This window comes from Engystomops pustulosus, chromosome 9 (assembly GCF_040894005.1).
Source record: "Engystomops pustulosus chromosome 9, aEngPut4.maternal, whole genome shotgun sequence".
NCBI lineage: Eukaryota > Metazoa > Chordata > Amphibia > Anura > Leptodactylidae > Engystomops > Engystomops pustulosus.
In genome coordinates, this window is record NC_092419.1 from 56,877,291 (window position 1) to 56,904,172 (window position 26,882).

At 40.3% G+C, this 26,882-nt stretch overlaps 1 protein-coding gene across 3 annotated transcripts in view; it reads left to right on the plus strand.

Annotated features, from left to right (window-relative positions):
- Positions 1–22,475, plus strand: part of TRMT12 (tRNA methyltransferase 12 homolog) — an 89,323-nt gene extending 66,848 nt beyond the window's left edge. For all 3 annotated transcript variants that reach the window (XM_072124097.1, XM_072124098.1, XM_072124099.1), the window contains exons 5-8: positions 545–695; positions 1,198–1,307; positions 13,608–13,765; positions 21,260–22,475. In XM_072124097.1, the coding sequence (XP_071980198.1) occupies positions 545–695; positions 1,198–1,307; positions 13,608–13,765; positions 21,260–21,631 (791 nt within the window). In that variant the 3' untranslated portion in view covers positions 21,632–22,475. The remainder of the gene's footprint in view (positions 1–544; positions 696–1,197; positions 1,308–13,607; positions 13,766–21,259) is intronic.
- Positions 22,476–26,882: the final 4,407 nt, after the last annotated feature.

Here is a 26,882-nt window from a genome sequence, read left to right on the forward strand (position 1 = left end):
AGACGGACACACTCTGACAGGCGCTCGCTGACGCTCACTGATAGTAACTAACACTGACCTTTTTTTTTACCAAAAAAACCCAAAAAACTGGGAACTCTTTTTTTGTATGGGAGTTATGGGGGCTGATCACAGAGGGGCAGATGTGATCAAAGGGTTAAAAATGGAGAGCTCTGACTGATGTGACAGCAGAAGGACACAGGCGCCTTTCTCTTCACTTCACAACACTGAATGAAGAGAATGGAGCTTGTAGCCCTCCTCTGCCCTCCTCTTGAAACATGATCGCTGTCTGATTGGCCATTCTGTACAGATCGGCCAATCCAAGTGATCGCCAGCAAGAGACCGCTATGATAGATCCCTTGCCGGTTACTAGGTTACCGGATCCAGCGGCCGGTGCTGAGACTGTGACTTTGTGTCACTGTGACCCGTGACGGTGACACATTAAAGTTCTGACGTAACTCTACGTCTAGGTGCGGGAAGGGGTTAATGAGTTTGAGTTACAAAGCTTACATTTAATAATGATAAACTACCCCTTGTGTGTCCATAGGTGATGAACTCTGGACCAGCGTAGCATGCTCTCTCGGGGTAAAGCGCCTAGCAAAGCAAGGTCCTGTGTTGAATGATGGTGTGAGATCACCTAACACAACTTTACTACTTGGGGACAATAGTTGGGTAGAACATGTGGACAATGGTATTCGGTAAGTATGAAAGGGGTTGTCCGAGTTTAAAAAAAAATATATATATGTGGCCGGGAGCGGGCTGCCTAAAATAATAAAGCTGTATTTACCTTCCGGTGCCCTCCGGTATCCAGCGCTGCTGTCGCTCCGGTCCGGGCGCCATGTAAACAAACATGGCCACCGGAGCAGCACTGTAATCAGCTGCCGGCCGTGGCCGTGTACGCCTATCCGTCCCTATACACAACATTGTGTATGGAGGCCGTAAGGTTGTCGTGTCCGGACGGAAGCTGAATGTAGCGCTGCTCCGGCGGCCATGTTTGTTTACATGGCGCCTGGAGCGACAGCAGCACTGGATACGGGAGGGCACCGGAAGGTAAGTACAGTTTTATTGTTTTAGGCAGCCCACTCCCGGCCACATATATTTTTTTTTCAGAACTCGGACAACCCCTTGAATACAAGTCAAAATACATTTACAAATATCCCATTTTAATTTTTTTCTCATGATTTTCATATTTGTCTGCAGATATACTTTTGATTTGACCAAGTGCATGTTTTCAGCTGGCAATATTATAGAAAAACAGAGAGTGGCAAGTCTTAGGTGTTCAGAAGAGATAGTTGTTGATCTTTATGCAGGTGAGGTATGCCAACTTTTAATTTGTTTAATGTGCACTGCTAAAGTAGAATACTTGAATGTAAGTATATAAAAACACTTAGATCTGGTAGAAACTACAGAGTGGTACTTGCCAGTGTTTCCATTGGTACTGAAAGACCCCAAATTCAAATGTCTGGACCCTGAGTGGAAGCAGAGAGCTAGAGTCATCATGATCTAAGGACTTTCAGATCTCTCAGTAGGTTTCTACTTTCTGCTCCTGCCATTATAGAGGATGACGCATACGTAAAAGCCCTGTATATGATGTTTTATTCTGTACCAATGGTGATGGTCCAGTGGAGTTCTCTTCCCGCCTTACGAAATTTATCCCAGGGATAAAGAGAAGGAGAAAGAAAAAACCTAAGCACTGTTCTGTGTGTAATACAAAGCTTCCTGATCAGTATGTGAAACTGTTAGGTCTGAGATGTTCTGCTGAGGTGATGTGTGAGGATACATAAACAAAAATGAGAGGATGCGTAAATAAAAGTCAACATAAAGCAGACATTTGGTTAATGTTAACTATCCATTTTTTTTTTGTTGTTATGACTGTGTGAAAAAAAGTATATCATTTTGAATTTCGAAAATCTGTTTTTTTTCATAAATAAATGCACAACCTACCACAAAAATTTTCAACTAACATGAAGTACAAAGTGTCACAAGAAGAAAATTTCCAAATCACTTGGATAAGTTAAAGCGTTCCAAAGTTATAACCAGTTATAGTGACACGTCCGATTTGAAAAATTGGGCCGTGTCAGGAAGGTGAAAAGTGGTTTCGGCGGCAAGGGGTTAAAGCTTCAAAAGTGAAGTTGACATCTACCATTTTCAGTTGCTATGATATTATGAATGCACCTACACCACAATCCATCAAAGCACACTCAACCAGGGCCGTAGCAACATCATGGGTGGAGAAAAGAAATAACACTTTACAATAGATTTGTCATTTGGGGAATTTATCCTTTGGTAGGATTATTCTCCATGCGGTGGTCCATTCCTAACTAATCTGATAAATGGTAAATGGTACCATCTGGAGATGGTAAATCTCCTGATAGGGCTGTCATGGGGGATGTAATGGGAAAACAGGGAAACTGAATTAACTCAAGACTAATTCCTGAGTCCACCGTGCCAGCCACGTTTATTCCCACCTCTTCTTTCTGTAGTTATATGATGATGGTAATATTATTCAACATTTCCTGGTGTTTCTTTGATATTGGCATTGGTGAGGGTTGCTAGGGGGAGGGAAACTAAATCTCTCTTGACTTTTTGTCCTTACATGCTATAGGAGCAACCTCCAAGTGGGGCTGCTCTGATGCCTACCCTCCCACAGACAGTCATTGAGTCCTTAACTAACTTGAAATTATGTTTTCTGCCATGCTCAGGGTTGTCTAATCGAGTTGCATCACCTACCACAAGGACATAAACTGAAGATAAACAATTTTAACCCCTTAACACACCATGACATTAGGGAACATCATGGTGAGTTTGTATTTCGAGCACCATGATGTTCCCCAAATCGGCTGTATGCAATAATCGCTATCCTAGCTGTGTGGAAAATTTCCAGAAGAAGGGGAAAAAAAGGAAAAGTGATGAGTCGCCTGGTAAAGATGACATCCTGCATACAATAGGGCCCCTTTACTTACCCGGTCCATCGGAGTTCCCGAAAGTGCATTGTCCTACGATTCACTAAGATCGTGTGTCCGATATCCTGCATCTGTCTCTTCCCCGCTCAGGTCCGACAGTGTTCACCTTATTCTTCCCGGTATATGTAAGCGCATTGGTTGCAACACAATTTTAATCTTAAATCCCACGCTCAGTCTGAATCGGTTGGATGGTCCGACAGCCCACAAACCCCCCCCCCCCCCGATTTCTTTCGCATGAAAGCCGGCACCGCTGCACCAAAATCCAATCATGTGCGACACAGTCCCCTGCTATATCCCTGTCCCACAGATGCAAATCCCGAAAACCATGAACAGTCTGACGGAAATGCGATCCGCGGACCCTTTGTAAATAAGCCACAATGTGTCTCCTGGAGCCAGGTTTATTCCAGAGTCCTGCAGTTATGGACACAAATCAAACCGAAGAGCGCCCAACTAGTATACTGAATGGTGGATTTAATCAAAAAACGGCACTGATACTCATGGACTTTTATAATATCAATAAAAATAACATGAGAACATGAGGGTTTATGTATGTGATGGTACGGCCCTACCTATCACTCGTAAAGGTGCACAAACCGTTATCTATGAGGTCTAAAGTTGCTAAATGTATTTTGTGTTGATGATAACAACATTACAGTTTTCCATGTTGTAAGTTGAACAATAATTCCATAAAGGTCTCATTATGCTTGTCAAAATGAATACTTCCCCAACAACTTTCCACAACTGTCCACAATTTTGTTGTTTGCGATGTCCCCAATAACCGTGGTTGGTATAGTTTCTTGTTATGTCTATAGCTTCTACAATCACTAAACTGGGTTTTACTCAGTTAGATGTTAGCTCAGTGTTCTCCTTAATGCCGGCTTAGGGTCCCATGCTTAGAGCGTTTGGTGTGTCAGGAATGGTTTTGTTATTGGATGACCTGAAGCAGGTGATTAGTCAAATGCTTATGACAAGCAGAGGGATGAGGTAGCTGCTAGCTGACAAACGTCTGCAGATTGCAGACAAAATGCTGCAAATGGCTAATGAGTGTAACTTAGAGAATTGCTTAGTGCTGAGCTTGGCAAAAGCTTTTATGCTTTACAGTTGTACTTGAAAAATCAAGCCATGATTTATATATATATCAGTTGTTATATATATGGGTGGCATGGAGAAGCCACATGAGTGCTGGATATAGCCTGTCTTCCTTATTATTTCTACTTTTGCATTGAGACCCTTAATCCCTTAAGGAGGCAGCCATTTTGTAGCTTAAGGCTCAGCCCCATTTTATGTATTCTGACTCGCGTTGCCTTATATGGTTATAACTTTTGAACACTGTTACGATTCTGAGATTGTTTGTTTGTTTTTCCTCTTTTCGTGTTGTACTTCATTTTAGTGGTAAATGTTGGCTGAATATTTTTGCATTTATTTCCAAAACAAATTATGAATTTTTTGAAAATTTTTCGAAATTCAAAATCACTGCGTTTTCAGGCAGATATATTTGCCACCTAAATAAGTCACTGAATAACATTTCTCATATGTTTACTTTACATTTTCATAAATTTTGAAATACCTGGATAATTTATTTTGATGTCACGAGGCTTACAAATCGAATATCGATATTCCGTATTTTGGGGATCAATACTGTTATGAATGAAATTTGACATATTTAACATCAAAACCCCCTATATAATCAACCCATTTTCAAATCTGTACCCCTCAGACTATCAGAAACGGTTTTTAGCAAGATTGTTATCCCTTGAGATCTTCATAGTAATTATATCAAAATGGAGGTGAAATGTAGAATGGTCAAATTTTGTCGGTTATACATTCAGTTAGTCCTAAAATTTACACATTTCCAAAAGATGAAAAAAGAAGACCCATCTGAAAATTTATTATGCAATTTCTCTAGAGTACAGAGACCTTCCACGTTTGGCTGTAACCTGTTTTATGGGCGCACAGTGAGACGCAGAAGAGAAGGAGTGCTACGGAGCTGCTTGATGGCTTGTTTTTTGCGGGACATGTTGTAATTTGCAACATTATACATGGGTTTTTTTTTTATCACCTTTTTATTGCATTTTTTTGTAGGATTGGATAGGTAAAAATCATAAATTTTTGCTGGTTATTAAGTGTGTTTTTTTTTTCCCCACGGCATTCATCGTGTGGGTTCAATAATTATTTACTTTTATTCTACAGGTTACGGACGGTGATACGGTGATATTATATATGTGGCGTTTGTGTTCTGATTTAGACTTTTTTGCTCATTATATGTCTCTTTGCTATAGGTTATGGTGCTTATAGGCATTTTTATTGATTTATTTTTTTATTGAATAACATTTTTTAACACTTTTTTATTTATTACTTTCACCATGGGACGTGGACAAGCAATCATCTTAACGGGTCAAACACCCGCGATTGGAGCCCCGGGGTGTTAAATTGGGGTGTAATGAACACCCGTACCCCGTGTATCCCGATGCCGAGTTGGTTCAGATCTTGAGCTGAACCGGCATCAGCTCTGCATCCGATATATCGGACACTGAGTGCTTAAGGATTAAGGGCTAATTATTTCAAATTCAAAAATTCCTCATGTTGACAAAATACAGTACAGGCGGTCCCCTACTTAAGAACACTCGACTTACATACGATCCCTAGTTACAAACGGACCTATGGATATTGGTAATTTATTGTGCTTTAGTCCTAGGCTACAATGATCAGCTGCAACAGTTATCACAGGTGTCTGTAATGAAGCTTTAGTGTTAATCCTGGTTCTTATGACAACCCAACATTTTTAAAATCCAATTGTTACAGAGACCAAAAAAGTTCTGTCTGGAGTTACAATGATAAAATATCCAGTTCCGACTTACATACAAATTCAACTTAAGAACAAACCTACAGACCCTATCTTGTATGTAACCTGGGGAGTGCCTGTATATACTTGTGTATAAGCGGAAAAACGCACAAAAACTGTGCTGAAAAACCCCACCTAGGCTTTTAACTTACACACCCTTTCTAGCTCTCCCCACGGCTCCTCTTCCTTCTTTTGTTCCCTCGTAGCAGAGCAGTTTTTTTTTAAAGGTAACACCAGGCTGGGTTGTAATGTGATATAAGTTCCTTTGGGGGAATGATAATAATCACTCCCACGGGAACGTATAGTTTAAGCTGCTGCATCCTCTGATACAGGAAATAGATCCTGACTGCAATAGAGAATTTTAGGGTGAATAACCAGTATATAGGTCGAGCTGCTTGTACCATAAGTTTGTTTAGTAAATGCAAAATTATATACAGGCGGTCCCCTACTTAAGGACACCCGACTTACAGACAACCCATAGTTTAATCCCAGACTGCAATAATCAGATGTAAGGTGTCTGTAATTATTGATAATCCTTGGTCCCATTACAGTAAAAAAAATGTTTAAACTCCAATTGTCACTGGGGCCAAAATTTTTTTGGTCTGGATCTAGAATTATAAAATATACAGTTTCGACTTACATACAAATTCAACTTAAGAACAAACCTCCGGACCCTATCTGGTACGTAACCCGGGGACTGCCTGTATAGTTCTTCAAACTTGGATTCATAATATATGTGTGTATATATATGTAGAGGTAAGGATCTTTCAGTAAAAAAAAAAAAAAAAAAAAAAATATATATATATGTTCACATATAGAAAGTTGATTCTTCTGATTCTTGTGGAGACGATATATATATTGTTTTTCATAGGAGATCAGCTAAGAGAAATTAACAAGAACTACGTAGAAAAATTTATAAAACCTTCTTAAGATCCAAAGAGGTACATAAAAATAGTAATTAAAACCATATATTTGGTGTATGTCCAATAGGGGATTGGGTACATATATTAAACAAATTGATAAATCAATTCTCACAAGTATATTATGATTTATATACGGAGAAAACATGACATGATGCGCATTCTATGTTTCAGGTGTAAATGCCCATAGTCTGCAAAGGGGGAACTAACATCTCTATGTACGAGGAATGCATGCAACACGTTCTGTGAATAAATTATTTGGTGCAGGCAGTCCCCGGGTTACATACAAGATAGGGTCCGTAGGTTTGTTCTTAAGTTGAATTTGTATGTAAGTTGGAACTGTATATTTTATAATGGTAGATCCAGACAAAAAAAAATTTTGCCCCAGTGACAATTGGAGTTTCAAATTTTTTTGCTGTAATTGGATTAAGAATAATCAATAAAGCTTCATTACAGACACCTTACAGCTGATTATTGCAATCTGGAACTATAGTAAAAGCATCCAGAGAGCTTCACCAGGGGTCACAGTGGGCAGAGGGGTCCGTCTTTAACTATGGGTCATCTGTAAGCCAGGTGTCCTTAAGTAGGGGACCGCATGTACTGATATATATTATAGAGAGAGATTGTGATAATCTACTAACCTCTTGTACTGGGGGGTTGGAAGGTGAAATAATCAGCCAGAGATGGTGGGCTTCTGGAATAATATGCTAAGGGTGAGAAATAATAGCTCTAAATTAGATCTAATTGAGTGATAGGCAAAGTATAGAGTAAGAACTAAGCAAGGTAGAGGACTTACAGGATCTTGTGTCCGTTCCGGTTGGCAGCAGCGGTTGTAATGATCGCTGTTGTCCGTGGCCGGATTCTTTATATAGCCCGGCCCGAGATCACGCCTGCGCATTGGTAAAGGAGGATCATATTGAGTGTAGGGAGATCCTATTTAGTGCGCATGCGCCATTTTCGGCCGGCGGTGTCAACAGTCGGAATGTCTGCAGCCATTCTTCAGAGGGAAGTAAGTATTGATTAGGTTGAGCAGTTGGCTAAATGGATAATTGGTGGACATGAGAGATGCATGGAAGGAGCGTACTGTGTCCTAAAGTCCCTGGGGAATATGAGCAACGCTCAGTTTGTGGGGCCGACGATGCTTAGAAAAGGTACAGAGCAGGACGATGTATCTTATAGTTATTAAGGAGCGTCGGTATCGCTGGGGGACTATTGAGGGATTTCGGAGGCTTGTGGAGGTATAGGCAGCAAGGAGAATAACTAGAGTACAGGCGGTCCCCTACTTAAGAACACTCGACTTACATACGATCCCTAGTTACAAACGGACCTATGGATATTGGTAATTTATTGTGCTTTAGTCCTAGGGTATAATGATCAGCTGCAACAGTTATCACAGGTGTCTGTAATGAAGCTTTAGTGTTAATCCTGGTTCTTATGACAACCCAACATTTTTAAAATCCAATTGTTACAGAGACCAAAAAAGTTCTGTCTGGGGTTACAATGATAAAATATACAGTTCCGACTTACATACAAATTCAACTTAAGAACAAACCTACAGACCCTATCTTGTATGTAACCTGGGGAGTGCCTGTATTCTGAATCTACCCTGTAGGTGATGAGTTATAAGAAAATGCTTGTGAACTTAAATGTTCTTTATTACGAATCCAAGTTTGAAGAACTATATATAATTTTGCATTTACTAAACAACATAAACTTATGGTACAAGCAGTGCAACCTATATACTGGTTATTCACCCTAAAATTCTCACAGCAGAGCGGGCAGAGACATCACTGCCTGCTCTGCTCCTAGGGAAGAGAAAAAGGAAGAGGAGTCGCAGGGAGCGTCAGAAGGACTTTTAGTCCATTTAATTAATGGGGGCCCCAGGAAATTTAACTCATGGGTGACTGCAGGGCATTACATTATTTGGGGGACTGGAGGGCATTACATTATTTGGGGGGGCACTGGAGGGCTTTTCATTATTTGTGGGGCTGCATGGCATCCTACCAGACAAATTAATATCTTCTCTATCAGGGATCCTGCGAGCTCCCTCTTGAATTCTAAGGATCTTTGAAATTACTGTATATACTCGTGTATAAGCCGAGTTTTTCAGCACAAAAAATGTGCTGAAAAAGGTCCCCTCGGCTTATACACGAGTCTATTACCCCAAAAAAATTACCCACTTAAAAAAATAAAATTAAATACTCACCCTCCGATGTCAGCCCGACTTACCGATGTCCCCGATGTCAGCGCGTCCCGTCTTCTTTCTTCTCCGACGCCCCTCTTCTCTCTTCTTTCTTCTATCATCGACGCGGCCATGTTTTCTTCATGGCCGCTCATACTATGACGTCAGCAGTGGCCGCATCATAGTATGCGCCTGCTAGAAGAAAACATGGGCGCGGGAAGAGTGAAGAGGAGCCGCGGAGAAGAAAGAAAACGGGACGCGCTGACATCCGGGGGTGAGTATTTAAGTTTATTTTTTTAAGGGCCGTGGGGGCAGGCTGTATACTACTAGGGGCAGGCTGTATACTACTAGGGGCAGGCTGTATACTACTAGGGGCAGGCTGTATACTACTAGGGGCAGGCTGTATACTACTAGGGGCAGGCTGTATACTACTAGGGGCAGGCTGTATACTACTAGGGGCAGGCTGTATACTACTAGGGGCAGGCTGTATACTACTAGGGGCAGGCTGTATACTACTAGGGGCAGGCTGTATACTACTAGGGGCAGGCTGTATACTACTAGGGGCAGGCTGTATACTACTAGGGGCAGGCTGTATACTACTAGGGGCAGGCTGTATACTACTAGGGGCAGGCTGTATACTACTAGGGGCAGGCTGTATACTACTAGGGGCAGGCTGTATACTACTAGGGGCAGGCTGTATACTACTAGGGGCAGGCTGTATACTACTAGGGGCAGGCTGTATACTACTAGGGGCAGGCTGTATACTACAGGGGGGCGGCTGTATACTACAGGGGGGCGGCTGTATACTACAGGGGGGCTGCTGTATACTACAGGGGGGCTGCTGTATACTACAGGGGGGCTGCTGTATACTACGGGGGGCTGCTGTATACTACGGGGGGCTGCTGTATACTACTAAGGGGCTTGCTGTATACTACAGGGGGGCTGCTGTATACTACAGGGGGGCTGCTGTATACTACTAGGGGCTTGCTGTATACTACTAGGGGCTTGCTGTATACTACAGGGGGGCTGCTGTATACTACAGGGGGGCTGCTGTATACTACTGGGGGCTGCTGTATACTACTGGGGGCTGGCAGGCTGTATACTACTGGGGGCTGGCAGGCTGTATACTACTGGGGGGTTTGACCAATGCATTTCCCACCCTCGGCTTATACTCGAGTCAGTAGTTTTTCCCAGTTTTTGGTGGTAAAATTAGGGGTCTCGGCTTATACTCGGGTCGGCTTATACTCGAGTATCAACTCTACTCTAGTCCAGTAGAATGATTTATTCATAAATACAGAGTTCTTCTCTTGGTGCCCTGACAAGCATCCCTTTCCAAATATTTCATAAGTCTTAGACTTCTTTCAGGATGGTCTTGCCTCTCTCTCTCTCTCTCTCTCTCTCTCTCTCTATCTCTCTATATATATCTCTATATCTCTATATATATATATTTATTTAGCAGATCATTGGTGGGTGGTAAAGTTTAAAGCTACATATTCCTGACTGCAGGAAAATTTGGGATTTTCAACAAGCCCAATTACATGATGTGAGAACCCTTTCTTATAGTTGGAAACCATTTTTTTTTATTGGTATTAAAAAGACAACCCTTGTGATATGAGCCATTTTAATAATTACACCACCTAATGTACATTTTAATGGGTGTACATATCCTTTAGACCTCAGGAATGCTTTGCGAAGAGTAAACCACAGCTTATGGTCCAAAGAGAAAATTGTATTTTTTATGAAAAATATAACATTTCAGTGCCAGGTGGGTTGCGCAAATATTCGGTCAAGTTAGACATACACCTTTTTAACTCTTGTGTGGGTTATCCCTGGTAAACAACATACGGTACTAAGCACTGAAATAAAAAAATTTAAAAAAAGATATCTTTACTTTACACCTTTTAAAATTGGGTCAGGTCTGCACTATATGAGGTGTCCCTTTATGTGCACATCAGTGGCTCTGCAAGCGTGTCATGGTATCCAAAAACCACAGTCTAAGGCTGCCTGCATACAAATGTGTTTCTTTTTTCCTATGACCGCAAACTATTGTTCTCTACTTGCACACCTAAGGAAAAAAGATTAGTGCACTTGAGGGCTTAATCTGTGCTTTAGAAGCCAAATAATGCTTGTTCCTTCTGTACCCTGCTGTGCACCTAAAAAGCAGTTTATGCCCTCATAAAAGGCAGAACCACAAAGGTGGGTATAAACAGCTGGTTGTGAGCACAGCATGGCACTGTAGGGGGGAGCACCATTTGAGTTTTGTAAACTAAGTTTAGACAAATTTGTTTTCTAACAACGCACAGAAGCTTTGAAATTCCTTTAAAGTAGATTCCTTGGGCAATGACCCCATTATGAAAACTACAACCCTCAAGGAATTCTGTGCAAAGTACATCCCACACCAGTTTGTCACCAAGCCCAGGGTCAGGGGTGTTCAGAAGACCAGTTTTGGTGCCTGTTCCATTGGTATTGTTATATCCTGGTGTATCCTAATGTTTTCTTGCTGAGTGTAAATTTCCTTATACATTGCTTTCTATGCAGTCCTGCACTGAATGATTTTAATGGTTTTCCACTGTCATGCTGTTGTATTTTACTTATGTATTTTGAAAATGCATCTCATTCTGCAAAAAATAATTTTGTCTACAGCTTATTGATGAGATTTTATTAACGCTTTCTGGGTGGACTAAATTTAAATCTCAATTCTGGTTTTTGACTTTTTTTTTTTTTTTTTTTGTAAATGTCATTTTTGTTCTGTGGTTAACTATATTTCCTTTAATACCTAATCCAGTGAAACCTGTCTTTTATGATATACTTTGTTTGATTTATATGTGGAATAGTGGTTTTTGGGGATTGACTTTTTTTTAAATTATTTTATTTATATACATAGTTGTACTTAAACAACCAATCGTCTTCGCAAAAAAATCAACATCAACACCGATGCTTTTGTAATGTATACTAACTGTCTGGCCATGCGTGATCCTGCTGTAGTTTATTGCAACATTTTGGACCCTCCTCAAAAGCACTGCAGGGTATCCAAACACAGTAGCATAAAAGTTCAAAAAAGGGAAATGCAGCTCACGCAATTGCTTTAGCATCCACAAGGTTCTCCATACGAGATGTCCTTGGCACGGATGTTAGGCTTTCCTGAAGATAATGGCCTCAGTGTTCCTGAAGGTAATAGCTTCAGTGTTAGATGGTTTCTCACACATGAGGAGCAAATTAGCAGGGGTGTACACCAACCCTTGGAGTGCATAGCACGTACCTGCTAGGACCGCAGGTGGAAAATCTTCATTCATCCAGAAAAAACAAGGGAATCGTGCCATTTCCTTAAAACAATATGTTTCTTTATTTCATCTTCTTAAAACATCAAAGATAAGGTAGATGGCCAGCCTACGTGTTTCGAGCACTGTGTGCTCTTAGTCATGGCATAACTTTCAATAGAAAAAGTAAAAATATTTTTAAAACTCAACCTATCTCTATAGGGGGGTGTCTCCCATCGGAGGGTGATTCGCTGGGGAGGGAAGCTCTCCACAGTGTGTCACACAAACACAGTGGACTTCCTCTGATATCTAAATAATCATATTGTGTCATATTGTTAAATACAAACGGCCTAGCTGCTACTTCTTAAATAGTTTCGTGGTTATGTTAGCAGGGTTTCTCATCACACTTTAATATTACTGAGAAAATGTTCATAAAGGAGCCATACACCATCCTCTCGATCGTTTCGTTCCTTGGAGACATGTTCACACTGTCAGATGCACATCAATGCTTCTTCATCCAGTATCCCCAAATCCCCTCAGCCTAGATTGGGCTATATTCTATAGTGCAGATCAAACAACAAACATAGGATGCTTCTAAAAAGGTAATTTATGCTACTCACAGACACATAGGGGCACATTTACTTACCAGTCCCTGGCTCGTTCCCTGATCCGGAATGTCCGACTGGAATGCATTGTGCCGCGATTCACTTAGATCGTGCGCCCGATTTCCTGCAAGAGGTGCTTCCCCGCTCAGGTCTGCCGGAGTTAACCTTCTTCTTCCCGGTGTATGTAAGTGCATTGTCTTGCGACACAATTTTAAAGTTAAATTGCGCCAAAATCCGATTGTGTGTGACACAATCCCCTTCTAAATAGTTGTCAATAGTTGTCCTGAAATTTTCCAATATCCGGCGAAACTGTGTTCCACAGACCCTTAGTCACTTTTACACTGTGGGGGTTATTTACTATCATTAAACACTATCATTAAAACTATCAGTCCACCCAACGAGTTTGCACGCCTGACCCAGGGTTTTGCTGTCACAGACGTTTTCCAGGGCTTGTCTCTCAGGGTATCCGATCATGGGAAAAAATTTAACCCCTTGCTATTCACCCAAAAACATGGTAATCTCTAATGATGGATGTTACTGCAGGGTGTCGGCTATAAGTTACAACTGACACCCCACGTCAGGCAATGGCTCTGTTGTGGCGACATAACAGTACAGCGGGAAGTTGCAACTGAAGCGTTTCACTATTACAATGATATCCAGGAAAAGATTACTAACTCTTGATGGTGGCACAAATATTTTTAAAATGTACTAAAAATAAAATTGCACTTAGCCAGAAAATAGGTTGTTTTCTGATGTTGTATTCCCTTTATATTTAGTTGCTAAACTTTGACTTTTTAGGAGATCAACAATGCTGTTTATCTGTATACATTTTATATTTTAGGAATTGGATACTTCACTTTGCCCTATCTGGTCCACGCAGGGGCAGCATTTGTTCATGCATGTGAGTGGAATCCCCATGCTGTAATAGCTTTGCGCAGAAACTTGGAACTTAACAAAGTGTCTCACAAATGCCAAATTCATGAAGGAGACAACAGACAGGTAACAGCCATTTGTAAAGACCTAAAAAAAAACAGCTTGGAGATAAGGAAAAATTAATTTAATTTTATTAATAAGTGATTCAGCATTCCTGATACTTACTTTAGTGCTGTCTGCATAATTTCTGGGGCTTTTTGTTTACATCTCTGGTGACACCTTAGGTTGGAGTGAAGGAATAAGGAAGTTGTGTATATGTGCAGAGACTTATCTAATGGAACAGATTTATTGAAAAATGGCCAAACCCTTCAATTCAGTGTGGTCAGAATGATTGCATGTAAGAAACTAAAGCTTCATTTAAGGGGACAAAAGGAATTGAACAAATTAAATAATTGTAAATTGAATTTTAATTTCTAATGCTTGGTTGACACCTTTTGTTGGCATTGACTGTCTAAAGTCTTGGATTTCGCTAAATGTCCGTGTGTTCCATCCTTTAATTCTCTGCCAGGCCTTTGTTGCAGCAGGTTTTAGTTGCTGTTTGTGGACCTCTCTGTCTGAGGTTTAATTTTTAACCCCTCCAGATGCATGACTTATTATCACGGCACTTTAATGAGCAACTCCTCACTCAGGTTCAATGCAATCTGATGATGATTTCATTTGAAAATTGTGCAATCCACAGTAAAGTATGTGACATTTTGGTCAACGCAGTGACCTTCTTCAGACATGGACTGCAGAGCCAAAAAGTTGAATAAGAGTAAAGTATGGCAGTTCAGAGACTACAGGAGAGATTCAGCTCATTTTCTCCTGCAGTCTGATTCTTACCTCCAGTCTTTCTACTGCATACTTTACTCTCATTCAACTTCTTGGCTCTGCAATCTGTGTCTGAAGTAGGTCAATGCATTGACTGAAACGTCACATAATTTACTGTGGATTGTACAATTTTTAAATAAAATAATCACCTGAGTGCTGCGTTGCTCCTTACATTGTTTTTTGCAGTGGTGTTCTACTTGGGCACCTCTTATCCACTAGGAGTGAAGTGTATTCTACATAAAGTACTATTGCAGCACAGTGTCAGGACGTGGGTATGGAGAGGGCCTACAGGCAAAGCGCTCTCCAAACAGGGTGGAAATTGAAGAAAACACCTGTGCACGCTGCTGACACCAGTCATGGGTGTTAACCATTTAAATACCATCTTAGATTCAATCGTTGACCTCACGGGTGCATTGAGGGTTGGCGGTCAGTTGTTATGACAGCTATGACTATGTTATGCTGCCATTCAGCCTGAGTAGGCAGACCCAAAGTAATAAAGAGGAGGTTTCATTTAGAACAAAAAGTGAAAGGCATAAATACAGAGTCCCCAAGAAAATGGTACAAATGCATTTATTTTCCTCATTTGGATTTTTTTTCCTGCTTCCTAGTATATGGCATGGGATATTTAATACTGTCACTGGAAAGTACCATTTGTAAAGAAAACAAGTCCTCATACAGCTCCTGTAAAAAAAAGATAAAAATAAAATAAGTAATGGATTTTTCAAGGTGGGGTGCAAAAAATGGAAACCTGTCTTTAAGCGGTGAAATGTATCCTCAATTGGGTTGAGCTCAGGTGACTGACTTGGCCATTCAAAAACATAAAGTTTAAAATAAGAAAAATGTCCCATACCTTACCCAAATCCAATGGCAGAGGTGTAAATACAGGAGTGCACACAGCTCACTGGCTTGATTGTTGAGTGAAAGAGGCAAAAAAGTGGCAAATCTGATAAAATCCAATTATTATGTGTCCATATTACAAATCTAAATATAATCAAATCAGTGTTCCAGAAGAGGAAAAGGCAAAAGAGAAAAACAGCGCTACCTAGTGCAAGTAAAAGGACATCTACCAACCGGATCAAGGATTGTAAACCAAGCACACTGACATACTGGTGTGTGCCGCCTCTGGTTTTTACAAAAAAAGACCTTTTAAAATTAAGCATATGAGTCTTGGGGCTCAGAGCACCATTAGCTCAGGCTCATTAGCATACTTTTTAAAGCCTTTTTTTCTTAAAAACAAGGGCAGAAGAAGCTTGAAGAACAGCTGTCCCTTCTAGAGGGGCACACACCAGTATGTCTGTGTGCTTGGTTTACAATCCTTCATCCTGGTGGTAGATATCCTTTAAAATGAAAATGTTAGAGGATAAGTAGTTATACTAACCTTCATAGGTGTTTATAGACTGTTGGAGTGTTGCAGCCATATCAGTATATCATGGGCATGTAGTAAATAACTATTGGTAGGGGGTATACCATAGGACAATGGGGTCAAAGGAAACCCAAAGAAAAAGGCGGACGTTCCAATGGTGCACAGTGACTCAAGTTCTGAGCAAGTAACAACATGTTTCGTACACATGCTGCGGGTGCTTAAACATTAGAAAAGGTAATCTGCATATTTTATCTAATATAAAATAAAATAAGTCCCTTAATAACTGTTTACTGTAACAGTTCTTTAATGTATAAATGGAAAAGCTTGCGTGAAATGAATTATATGGGGGTACCCTGATGATTAGGGATTAATTCCAGTACATACATAAATAAAATAAAAACGGTAGAAAATTCATTGGTTATTTGATCGATAAATAAAGTTTTTTGGTATAAATATTCCTAGAGCCATAACAGCATGTTTCCACCTCATCCCCCATAACGGCCCATCTGGAGAATGCCCTTTAGACCTCTACACGGACTGTAAGAAGAGTGGTTAAAAGTCCCCTCCCACAGCCTCCCTCCAGTGTTCTTGAGTGTTCTTTCTGTCGCTGACCGGTTTGGTATTGTATAAAATGCACCCCACCTCTTCTTAAAGGTCAGAAAAGAGATTCTAATTAACAAAATAATTTAATAACCCTTTATCATTTGAAAGTGACAAGACCAAGATCTGGGAAAATATCCAAAAAAATGAATGTTCAGATGTCTAAGGTTGTCAAAAATACTGACCTTCCCTATGAAGACACAGCCCAAATTAGGTATCCCATGTATAGAAAACTAACAGCTGCGCTCCATAGAGATTAATTGAGCAGAACGGTCACGGGCGGCCGTACGCTCTGACGGAACAACGAGGGGATTCGTGGAGGAGGTACATGGGACCTGATTGGACCCCTCATTTTCCTGATCTGTGGGCACTTAGGATCTCTGGGGGTCTCAGCACTTAGACCCGAACTGATCAGCAAGTTAGGCCCTATCCCGTGGATAGGACCTAACTTTTCTTTGTGGGAAAACCCCTTTAAATCTAATATTTCTGCTACCTTAGTAGCACAAACAGTTTTTCTGGTTTAATGATTTAGAAGCTCATATTAAAGCAGATACTCCTAAAGAACTCCTGCTGGAATCAATCCCTGTTCTTTAAATGGCCACATGTTTACTGGCTGACTATTCCGCTGAGTGTCTTAAAGTTGCAGCAAAAGAATGAGTCTTCTCTATTGGAGTTAGAAGATCCCTGTGGTTAAAGCAAAGGCAGGCGACACCCTCTCCAGGTTTCAGAAAAATCCATGACGCCATAGTACGGGGAAGATGATTGGAAATTGCATCATCTTGGAACTCTATTTCCTCAAACACTTGGGTACTAGATATTGTGCCCAATGGATGTTGTATCAAATTCTCTAAACCCCCCTCCATTCCCCAAAGTATGTTGTTACAAAAGTTTCCTCAGCTTTCTCTTACCAGTTCTGGGTTCAGCTGCAAACTTTTTACTTTTCTTGAATATCATCAACAAAGGCAAGAAAGCATCTAAGGCGACTATCGCCAGATGGTTAAAATTGGCCATATCAACTTGTTATGAAGTGGAACAGAAACTGGTCCCTGAAGTCCTCAAAGCCCACTCAACACAGGCCATGGCAACCTCATGGGCTGTAAGACGAGAAGCCTCTGTAGACCAAATTTTTAGAGAAGCCACCTGGTGGTTGTCTTTTACTTTTACTAAATGCTACAGGTTGGACTTGCAAAGATCAGAAAAATTGTTCACGTAACTACCTGCACAGACTATTTTGTTATAGATCTGTATGCACTTCTCTATCAACTTCCTGTTGAGCATAACAAAGGATATAGTCTCAGAATCAACTCTTCATCTCATCTGTACAATTTAAATGAACCCACCCAAAATAAATAATTATCATTAATCATTAAAAACTATGATTAAAAAGTTTTGTGATGTCATGTGATCAGATACATACATGGGGTAAATGTTGCAAACGTAACTGGGACATCACCCTGGGCACACGGGGCTCTATTATGGGGCAAGGGGGGAGTAGATAGGAGGAATTGGCTGGGCAGGACGCGGCCTCCCTAATAGATGTAAGGGAAAACATTTTTATCTAAAAGTAGGGTGTCGGTTCATAGGGCTCTATTTCCCAGCTGTAAATATTTGAATAATAAATTGGCAAACGGTCATGTAGGTTCCAAACTGATATAAATTAAAACACTAGCACAAAGTGCAAAAAAATTACACTGGTCCATACCAGTGAAAAATGTATTGGTTTCAGAAATGGCAATATTTTTTTTAAATAAATATATATATATATATATATATATATATATATATATATATATATATATATATATATATATATATATAATATAAATATGGTATCCCTTTGATCACACCGAAAGGAGAGATAATGGTGAAAATTTATCAACTATCTGAAAGTCAGAATATTTCCAGTTGCCCATGGCAGCCAATCACGGCTCAGCTTTCATTTTACCAGTGCTCATGAATATTTTAAAGGGGAGCTGTGATTGGTTGCCATTGGCAACTGGAAATATTCAGACTTTCAGACACTTGATAAATCTGCCCCATTGCTTCAGAGTGACGAAAGTGTCAATTTCACCATACTTGGAAATTTTTTCCAGCTTTCCAGTAAATTGCATGGAATATTAAATGGTGACACTAAAAAGTACAATTTGTCCCACAGATAATAAGCTTTCATACATCTCTGTAAACAGAAAAGTAAAAAAGTTATAGCTTTCTGAATGATGGGAGTAAAAAATAGAAAAGCAAAAATGAAAAAGGGCTAAAGCCGGAAAGGGTTAAAATTAGTTCAAGGAAAGTACTGTTACATCTCCCGTCAGTGGAACTAAATTTTTGTTCATGAATTAATCCATTGCTGGCTAGGTATAGTTATTAGGCTTATTGCCAGGAAATATAATATATTTGCATGTATTAGGGCTTATAATACAAGATATAGAAGCACTTCTTAGTAAATGTAATTTATTGTTGACAGATTACAATAGATGTGAAATACATATCACCAATGACGGAGTTGGAAGGGGAAATTGAAATGACAAGGGGCGCATTCCTGTGAACGCTTGAGCAAAGTCCTTAAATTTATTATACTAATATAGAGGCATCATTGTGCTATACTTACAATTTTTTGATTGTAACAAAATGTTAAGTAATGAGATAGCAATAGTTTTCATTAATAATGCAACTTTAAGCGAACCGTAAAATAAAATTAGCATTATCTGTGAGTATTAGAAGTTCTATGACTGTTTTTTTTTACTATTTTGTAATTAGATGTTTTAAAGAAAAAAATGCAAATAAACAGAAGGAAACCTCAATTTCATATTCAATTTCAGGTTTTTCCAGCTCAGGCTTTTGAGCTGGTGAATCCATCTAGCTTCTAGTAGACTATTTTTGTTGTTGTTGTTACTGAGATCACCCTATCTTGGCCCCATTTTGATCTGTTGAATACTTCAGAATTTGTGAACTTCAAGGATGCCTTGATGACAAGTCTGATATGTCGTAAGATGGGAGTATCTTTCCTGGCTATGTACTGTGGCTGTAACTCTATGCATGGCTGTGTAGTATGGCTTTAGCTCCATGTAACCCTGTGTACTGTGGCTGTAGCTCTATATGAAAAATTAATTACTAGCTCCCCCTCATAGTAGAAATAACAAAGCACACCAGGAGATGTCAGAACTGTGGACAATATAGTAACCATGTCCCAACAGTAGGCATTATAGTAATCTTGGTCACAGAGTACCCAACATAGTCACTGGCTGGTGTCCCACAGTAGCCAATAGTCACAGTACCCCACAGTAGCCAATAGTCATGGTGTTTCCAGGAGCCAATGTAGTAACACTATAAAACCATGCCCTACAGTAGCCAGTAGTCATAGTTACCCTATTAGCCATTAGTAACAGTGGCCCCAGTACCCATATTTAACGGTGCCAGCATGCTGAAACAGATTTATGGTGCAGAGTTTACAGAAAATCCTACAGATGGTGTATAATAAGGTACTGTCTTGGGGTCTCTTGATTAATAATAAAGGGATCTGTATAATGTAATTGTCTGACAAGTATTATCTTAAAGTGGACCTTTCACCGTTTTCCTTCTAGCCCCCATGGTTGCAGAGTTATTAGTCCCGAGATGTGACCATTATAATCTGTGTTTGGTCAGAGAGGAGGAGCTGGAGGGGTGTGTTATTCTAATCTTCTCTCATACTGTCCAATCAGTGGCTGGCAATGTTGGAGAAGCTATTATGAATATTGAGCTGTGAGTTTTTTTCTATGTTCATCTAATGGCTAACGGTTCACACACATTCTGCTAATATTCTCTTGACATTGTGTTAGCATAATCACAATGTTTTGTCAGTTTTTCTTGCGGTTGCATTTACCTGGCGTTTGCGTCGCTCTTACACTGCGTTTGCGCCACGGTTATGCTTATGCGGCGTTTGCGACAGTTACTTTTACGTGTCGTTTGAATTACTTCACAACGTTTGTGTAACATTTATGCTTACACAGCGTTTGCGTCATGTTTACGCTTACGCAGCATTTGCATCACGTTTGCGGGCTTTTGCGTCACATTTACGCTTACACCCCGCTTGCGTCACGTTTGCGCTTATGCAGCGTTTGCATCACGTTTGCGCTTATGTGGCATTTATGTCATGGATACGCTTACGCGGCGTTTGCGTCACTGTTACATTTACGCAGCATTTGCATCACGGTTATGCTTACGGGCCGTTTGCGTCACGGTTATGCTTACGCAGCGCTTACGGCATAGTTATGCACCGTTTGTATCACGGTTACACTTACGCGGCATTTGCAGCACGCCTACACTTATTCCGCATTTGCATCACGTTTACACTTGCGCAGCGTCACATCAGGTTTACACTTACTCGCTGTTTGTGTCACATTTACTTTTACACGTTTGTGTCATGTTTACGCTTACGCAGAGTTTGCGTCACGCTTATGCAGCGTTTGCGTCACGTTTACGCTCACCAGCGTTTGCATCACATTTATAAGGCCTTTAGGTACACATAGAGAAATTACATCTCACTACTGACTGTATGAGAGAAGATTAGCATAAGACACGCCCCCAGCCCCAGCTCCTCCTCTCTGACCAAACAAAAATTATAATGGTCGCATCTCAGGACTAATAACTCTGCAACCGTGGGGGCTAGAAGGAAAATTCTAAGTGCCCGTGAATCTATGTAGCAGCCCCTACAGAATGGCATGCTAATCTCCATATAAGTGAGGTAGTGAAAGGTCCTCTTTAAGTAAGAAATAACAAAAAATCTCATGTTTAATCATTTTTTTTTTCAGCTATTGTTGCATGATTTAGCTGATCGTGTGAATTTAGGCCTAATCCCCACATCTGAAGCAGCATACCATGTGGCTTGTAGAGTTTTGAAAAAAAACACTGGTGGTATACTACACATTCATCACAATGTGGACAGTTTTCTCAGAAAACATAAAGACGGTAATGAAAACCTTGCTCCCCAGGATCCAGGAAGTTCACGTAAAGTATTTTGGAGAAAGTGGGCAGAGTCAGCCGAAATGAAAATCCGTAGCTTTTTACAAGAAATGCATAACATTCCATGGCAGACGAGTATTATGCGTATTGAGAGGATAAAATCATATGCACCACATGTGGACCATGTTGTCTTAGACCTAGATTGTCGACCTTTAACTTAAACCATACCTAACCTTTCAAGAACCAACAATTCTATGCGTTTTCTGTGAAAGTAGTTATAGTATTTCTGGTTTGTATTCGGCATTGTAGCAGTTTTTTCCCTCTGCAGGCTCTTTATTTGATTTCACTTCTCCCTGAGTTGCAAGGGTTAGACCTGTCCGCTGTAACTCAGCTTCTGCTTGTGCCTACTCCTCTTATCTCCACGAGCTCTTTTGCAATGTGACACTTAAGTTAGGTTGTATCCATCTTGCCCGCAAGAATGAATTCCGTATGAATTTTAGAATAAAAGTCAATGTATCTAAGAGGGAGAAAAAATTGGAAAAAGAAGCACATTTTTTTAAATAGCCATATATTCATTTATACTACAGGCAGTCCCCTACTTAAGAACACTCGACTTACATACGACCCCTAGTTACAAACGGACCTCTGGATATTGGTAATTTATTGTACTTTAGTCCTAGGCTACAATAAACAGCTATAACAGTTATCAGAAGTGTCTGTAATGAAGCTTTATTGTTAATCCTGGTTCTTATGACAGCCCAACATTTTTAAAATCCAATTGTCACAGAGACCAAAAAAGTTCTGGCTGGGATTACAATGATAAAATATACAGTTCCGACTTACATACAAATTCAACTTAAGAACAAACCTACATCTAGTATGTAACCCGGGGACCGCCTGTAATAATTTATGCAAGTTGAAAAAGTGACAGTTTCAATTTTAAAATGTTTAGGGTTTTGTTTTTGCCACCAAATAATTGTTGACCTTGTAAGAACTATATTATAATAACTGTTGCTTGGTTGTATAAAAATTAAAATAATAAACAACTTTACATTGAGAAACTCATATTTAGTTTGTGTCAAATAATTTTTACCAGTGAAATAAGCTAAAGATTTTTTTCTTGACTTCATAGTACATTCACTTATCACGTTTAATAGTTAAAAGTTATACTGTGAGAATTTTATTGCATTTTCACCAATTTTTCAAACTACATACATTTGATGAGAACTACACACATTGAATTACACAATGAAATGATACTGCTGGCGCATTTTACCATTTCTCTTCAACATCAAATTTACAACTAAAAGTGACGTACCAAGCTCCTATCTCTAAGCCAGGATTTCAGTATTGGTAAGTTTTTCACCACATTTTTCAGTGTTGGAAGTAAGACATATAGGAGCTAGAGAACTCACTCCACTTTTTCAATAAATCACTATAGCTCCGTCAGCACAGAGATGGAATCACTTTGGGGGTTTTCTGCTCCATGTGCTGAGTTCCCTGTGAAGATTGAGTAGAGTAGAATTGATCCATGGTGCAAATCAGCAGAACCAAAATTTTATCTAAAAAGTATTTTGATCACAAACATTACATTTTCAAGCATTTTGTATAAAATCAAGTTAGAAACTTTCATGCCGACCCTGGGTTTTGCTATGTGGCTTCTTCTTTTCGAAAAAATTAATCCCTTTTATATTGATTCCAATCAACAGATCCAGTCCTTACCAGGTGCCACGTGTGTGTGCCTCCAATGTCCGGGGATGACTGGTGCCCCTGGCTTGGAGGTAGAAGCTTGGCATTTGACTATATTGACGCCCCCAACATAAATGAACCTTTGTGTATCTTCCAGATTTCCTGTCATAAATGGACTGTAGATCAAAGGTATGACTCATTGGGGAAGATTTAGCATCCACCGATGCTCTGTGTGCCATCATATGATTTTCGGCAGCTTTGCTGGTGTACACTTTTACACTAGACCCTGAGCACCTGCAAGCAATAACGAGCGGCCACTACAACATTGGCCGTTTCCCCATTCTTGCACCTCCACATTCACTTGGCGTGGAGGTAGCGTAAACGGGAGAATAATTGCTTTGCCTAGCGAACTGAAAACTGTCATACCAACCGTGATAAGGCCCCGCTTTAAGTTTATGGTTTCTGTGACCATTAATGTAACAGGCAGGTTCCAATGTGCATCAATTGTAGATATATGATATGGGGTGAGCTACCATCTCACAGTACTTGTTGCACCATTCAAATTGTTAATATATGGTGCTTGTTTGTTCATGATCTTCCTCCCATCACCCTTTCTTAACCTCTGTGACCGATTTGACATTCTCCCAAGAACTAATGTCTGGATTATATAGATTTTCGTATCTACACTTTTTCTATCTTGCTAAGTTTTCCATAGAATTTTATCATCAATCTACATCATTCAAGTGGCTCCCTATGTAACCAGCTCATATGCCACCTTTTTTTTAAGGCTATCGTCAGACCTTACTTCCCCACATGATTTGTAATAATAGACTATTAATCCCTATGATTGGAATTTTTACTGTTTTTATTTGTTTGACCATTAAACAAGACTACAAGCAGTGAAAGAGGTCCGCCTTTAACTCTCCACATTTCGGGCATTGATTTATCCCATTTCCATTTCCCAATATACTTATATCGAAAGCTCTATATGCTCCAATTTACTATTTTTCTGACTTTGTTCATAACTTTAACCCCTTTACGCTCCCTGCCGTACATGGACAGCGCAAACGTGGAGGGGGTGTATGAAGAGGGCTCATGTGCTGAGCCCTCCTCATACAGAGGTGGAGTTTGCTGCATATTGCAGCAAACACCCACCGCTAATATACGCTGTCGGTACGAGTACCGATCGCGGGTATTAACCCTGCCGATGTTGGCGGCGGCATTTGAATGTACTAGAGCGCAATAGAACCTATATAAATTTAGTATCGCTGTGATATTGCCAAACCAAAGAATAAAGTACAGGTTTTATTTGGAGCGCACATGTTGTAAAAACTGAGCCCATAAGAAAGTAACACGGAAAAATTAAAGTTTTATGGATTTTTTGAAGGTTGAGAGCGAAAAGTTTGCAAAAAACGCTGCGTAATTAATGGGTTATGGATGGCTCATCACTTTGTGGAGGTACATGAACAAAACCTTAAATTTGTTTACTATTTTTGCTGTTGAGAAGGTATCTTGGCTTGATTGGGGAGGGGGCCATAAACTTAAATTACTGTTACGTGAGGCCGCTTGTGCCCAACAATGGGGCAAATTGAATAAGAACATTGCAAACTACGTGCAGTTAAGGATTTCTGATGCACGTTTTGCATGCATCTGGTCCCCTCTGCACTGCCGCAATAGAGTGCACTACTTTTTTTTGCTGTACCTGCAACACATTTCTGTCAGACTTTTCATTATAAATCTGACGCACGGTCCAACTGAGCCCCGGAACGCCCCCTTCAGTGCAGAAATTTGTGTTCAGTGCAGAACAAATGTAGAGCAGGCACTTCTTAAATACATGTGCAAGCAGTTTGAACATGCAAAGTCGGACATAAAACTGGTGCACGTCCTTTAACTCCTTAAGGACGCAGCCTTTTTGTAGGTTAAGGCTCGGTCCTCTTTTTAGAAATTTGACCAGACTTCGGCACCCACAATACAGGAATTCATAAATAAGGTTAACAGTATAATTAGATTGGAATGGGGGGTATACTTGAAAAGAAAATTCCCCCAAAAATTTGATAAACTATGGGGAAGATGTTTGAACACGACTGGACTTCAGAATAGGGCCCTGATAGATTTACGAAATAGCTCTCACTACCAATTGATGACAGTGACTGTATGAAGATATCTACTACTTAGGGAAAAATGACTGTCGTAGGTACTTGTCTATGGGATGAAGGGAATCCTGCTCTCTAGGTATGACCTGCGTGGAGTGCTCATTTGGTCCTTAGGCATAGTTAATAAATTTGGTCTTTATCCGTCTGCTGTAGGGAATGTGGGTGGGGGAGGGGGGAGTGGGTTGTTTTTATTGTTTTGGTCCTTTGTGCAACAGTGTGTTTGTAAAGTGCTGTAAAAAACAAAAATTACAATAAAAATGTTTTGATCAAAAAAAAGAAATTTGACCAGTGTCTCTTCCTGTGGTAATAACTTTTCAATGCTTTAAGATATTCTTGTGATTTTAAGATTGTTTTCTCGTGAGACATTGTAGTTTGTTAGTAGTATCATTTTGGTTATCCGTTCCTTTTTTGGGGGGTACAAATTCACAAATTTAGGAAAAATTTGAAAAAAAATTACAATTTTCAAAGTTTCAAATGTTATACTTTTAGACAAAGTCACACCACAATTTTTTTTTTTTTGTAGAAACCTTTTGCCATTGGTCTTCTTTTCCATTTTTTTTTAGGGATGTGAGAAGGTTTGAAGTTTTAGTAGCAAATTCTCAGATTTTCTTGAAATTTAAAAAATGCTACATTTTTGGTGACCAATTCAGTTTGGAAGTGCCCTACAGAGGCTTTTATGAACCTAACATCTCAACCTATTCAAATCGGCATTTGAGAAGTCTATTAACCCTTTAAATATTTTCTCGGAAGCAAATAAAAATGGATTGGAAATTTCAAAATTTCAATTTTCGATTATGATTTTTCTCATTTAGCCCTAAAATGGACACATTCAGAAGGAAGTTGTGGCAAATATACATCCCCAAATTTTTGCCCTGCTTCTTTCGAGTATGGCAATACCAGACATGTGGATCTCAATTGCTGTTTCCATAATCTCCTCCCATGACGGCCCACCTGGATGCCCCTTGAGCTCTGTAGGGACAGGAAGAAGAGAGGTTAGAAGGCCCCACCTGAATCCTCCCGCCACTGTTCTACCTGTCCCTACAGGGGTCAGGTCAAGAGAGGTTCTCTTTCTCTCCTGACCCCGGGGGGGGGGCATGTCTCACTCACTGGGGTTACGCTGGCCTATTGCAGGCTGTAGTTCCCCACCGGATCGGATCCGCGGTCGGAGCTGGTGGTGACGCTTCCTTCCCTGGGCCTGGAGGATGCGGACGCGGCCTACGCGAGAACGCGCGTCCGGCTTCGTTCCCAGGAGTCCTTTGCGCTCCGTGATGACTTCCGGTCGCGATTGGAAGTGAGGCCTGGATCGTCACAGAGGCGCTGGGGAGTTACAGCAGCCACCTGCAAGGGGGATGGGCTCCCCGATAAGGTATTTATTCAGTGGCAGGTCATGCTGATCTGAGGTCTAATAGGTGTGCAGCTTGTACCTTTTGCCCTCCCAGACATCGTTATGGCTGATGAGGCAGACTTGGGCCTATTCCACCCTCCTGGTCATGATAAAGATCAAGGGTAAAGGGGAAAGGCAAGGAGGATGGATCGTAAAGATCTGAAAAATCTAGAAAGTCTGATTGTTCTGTGAAGAATAAGACAACTGTTAAGAAGTGTAACGTGTCTATGCCCATCTGATACGTGA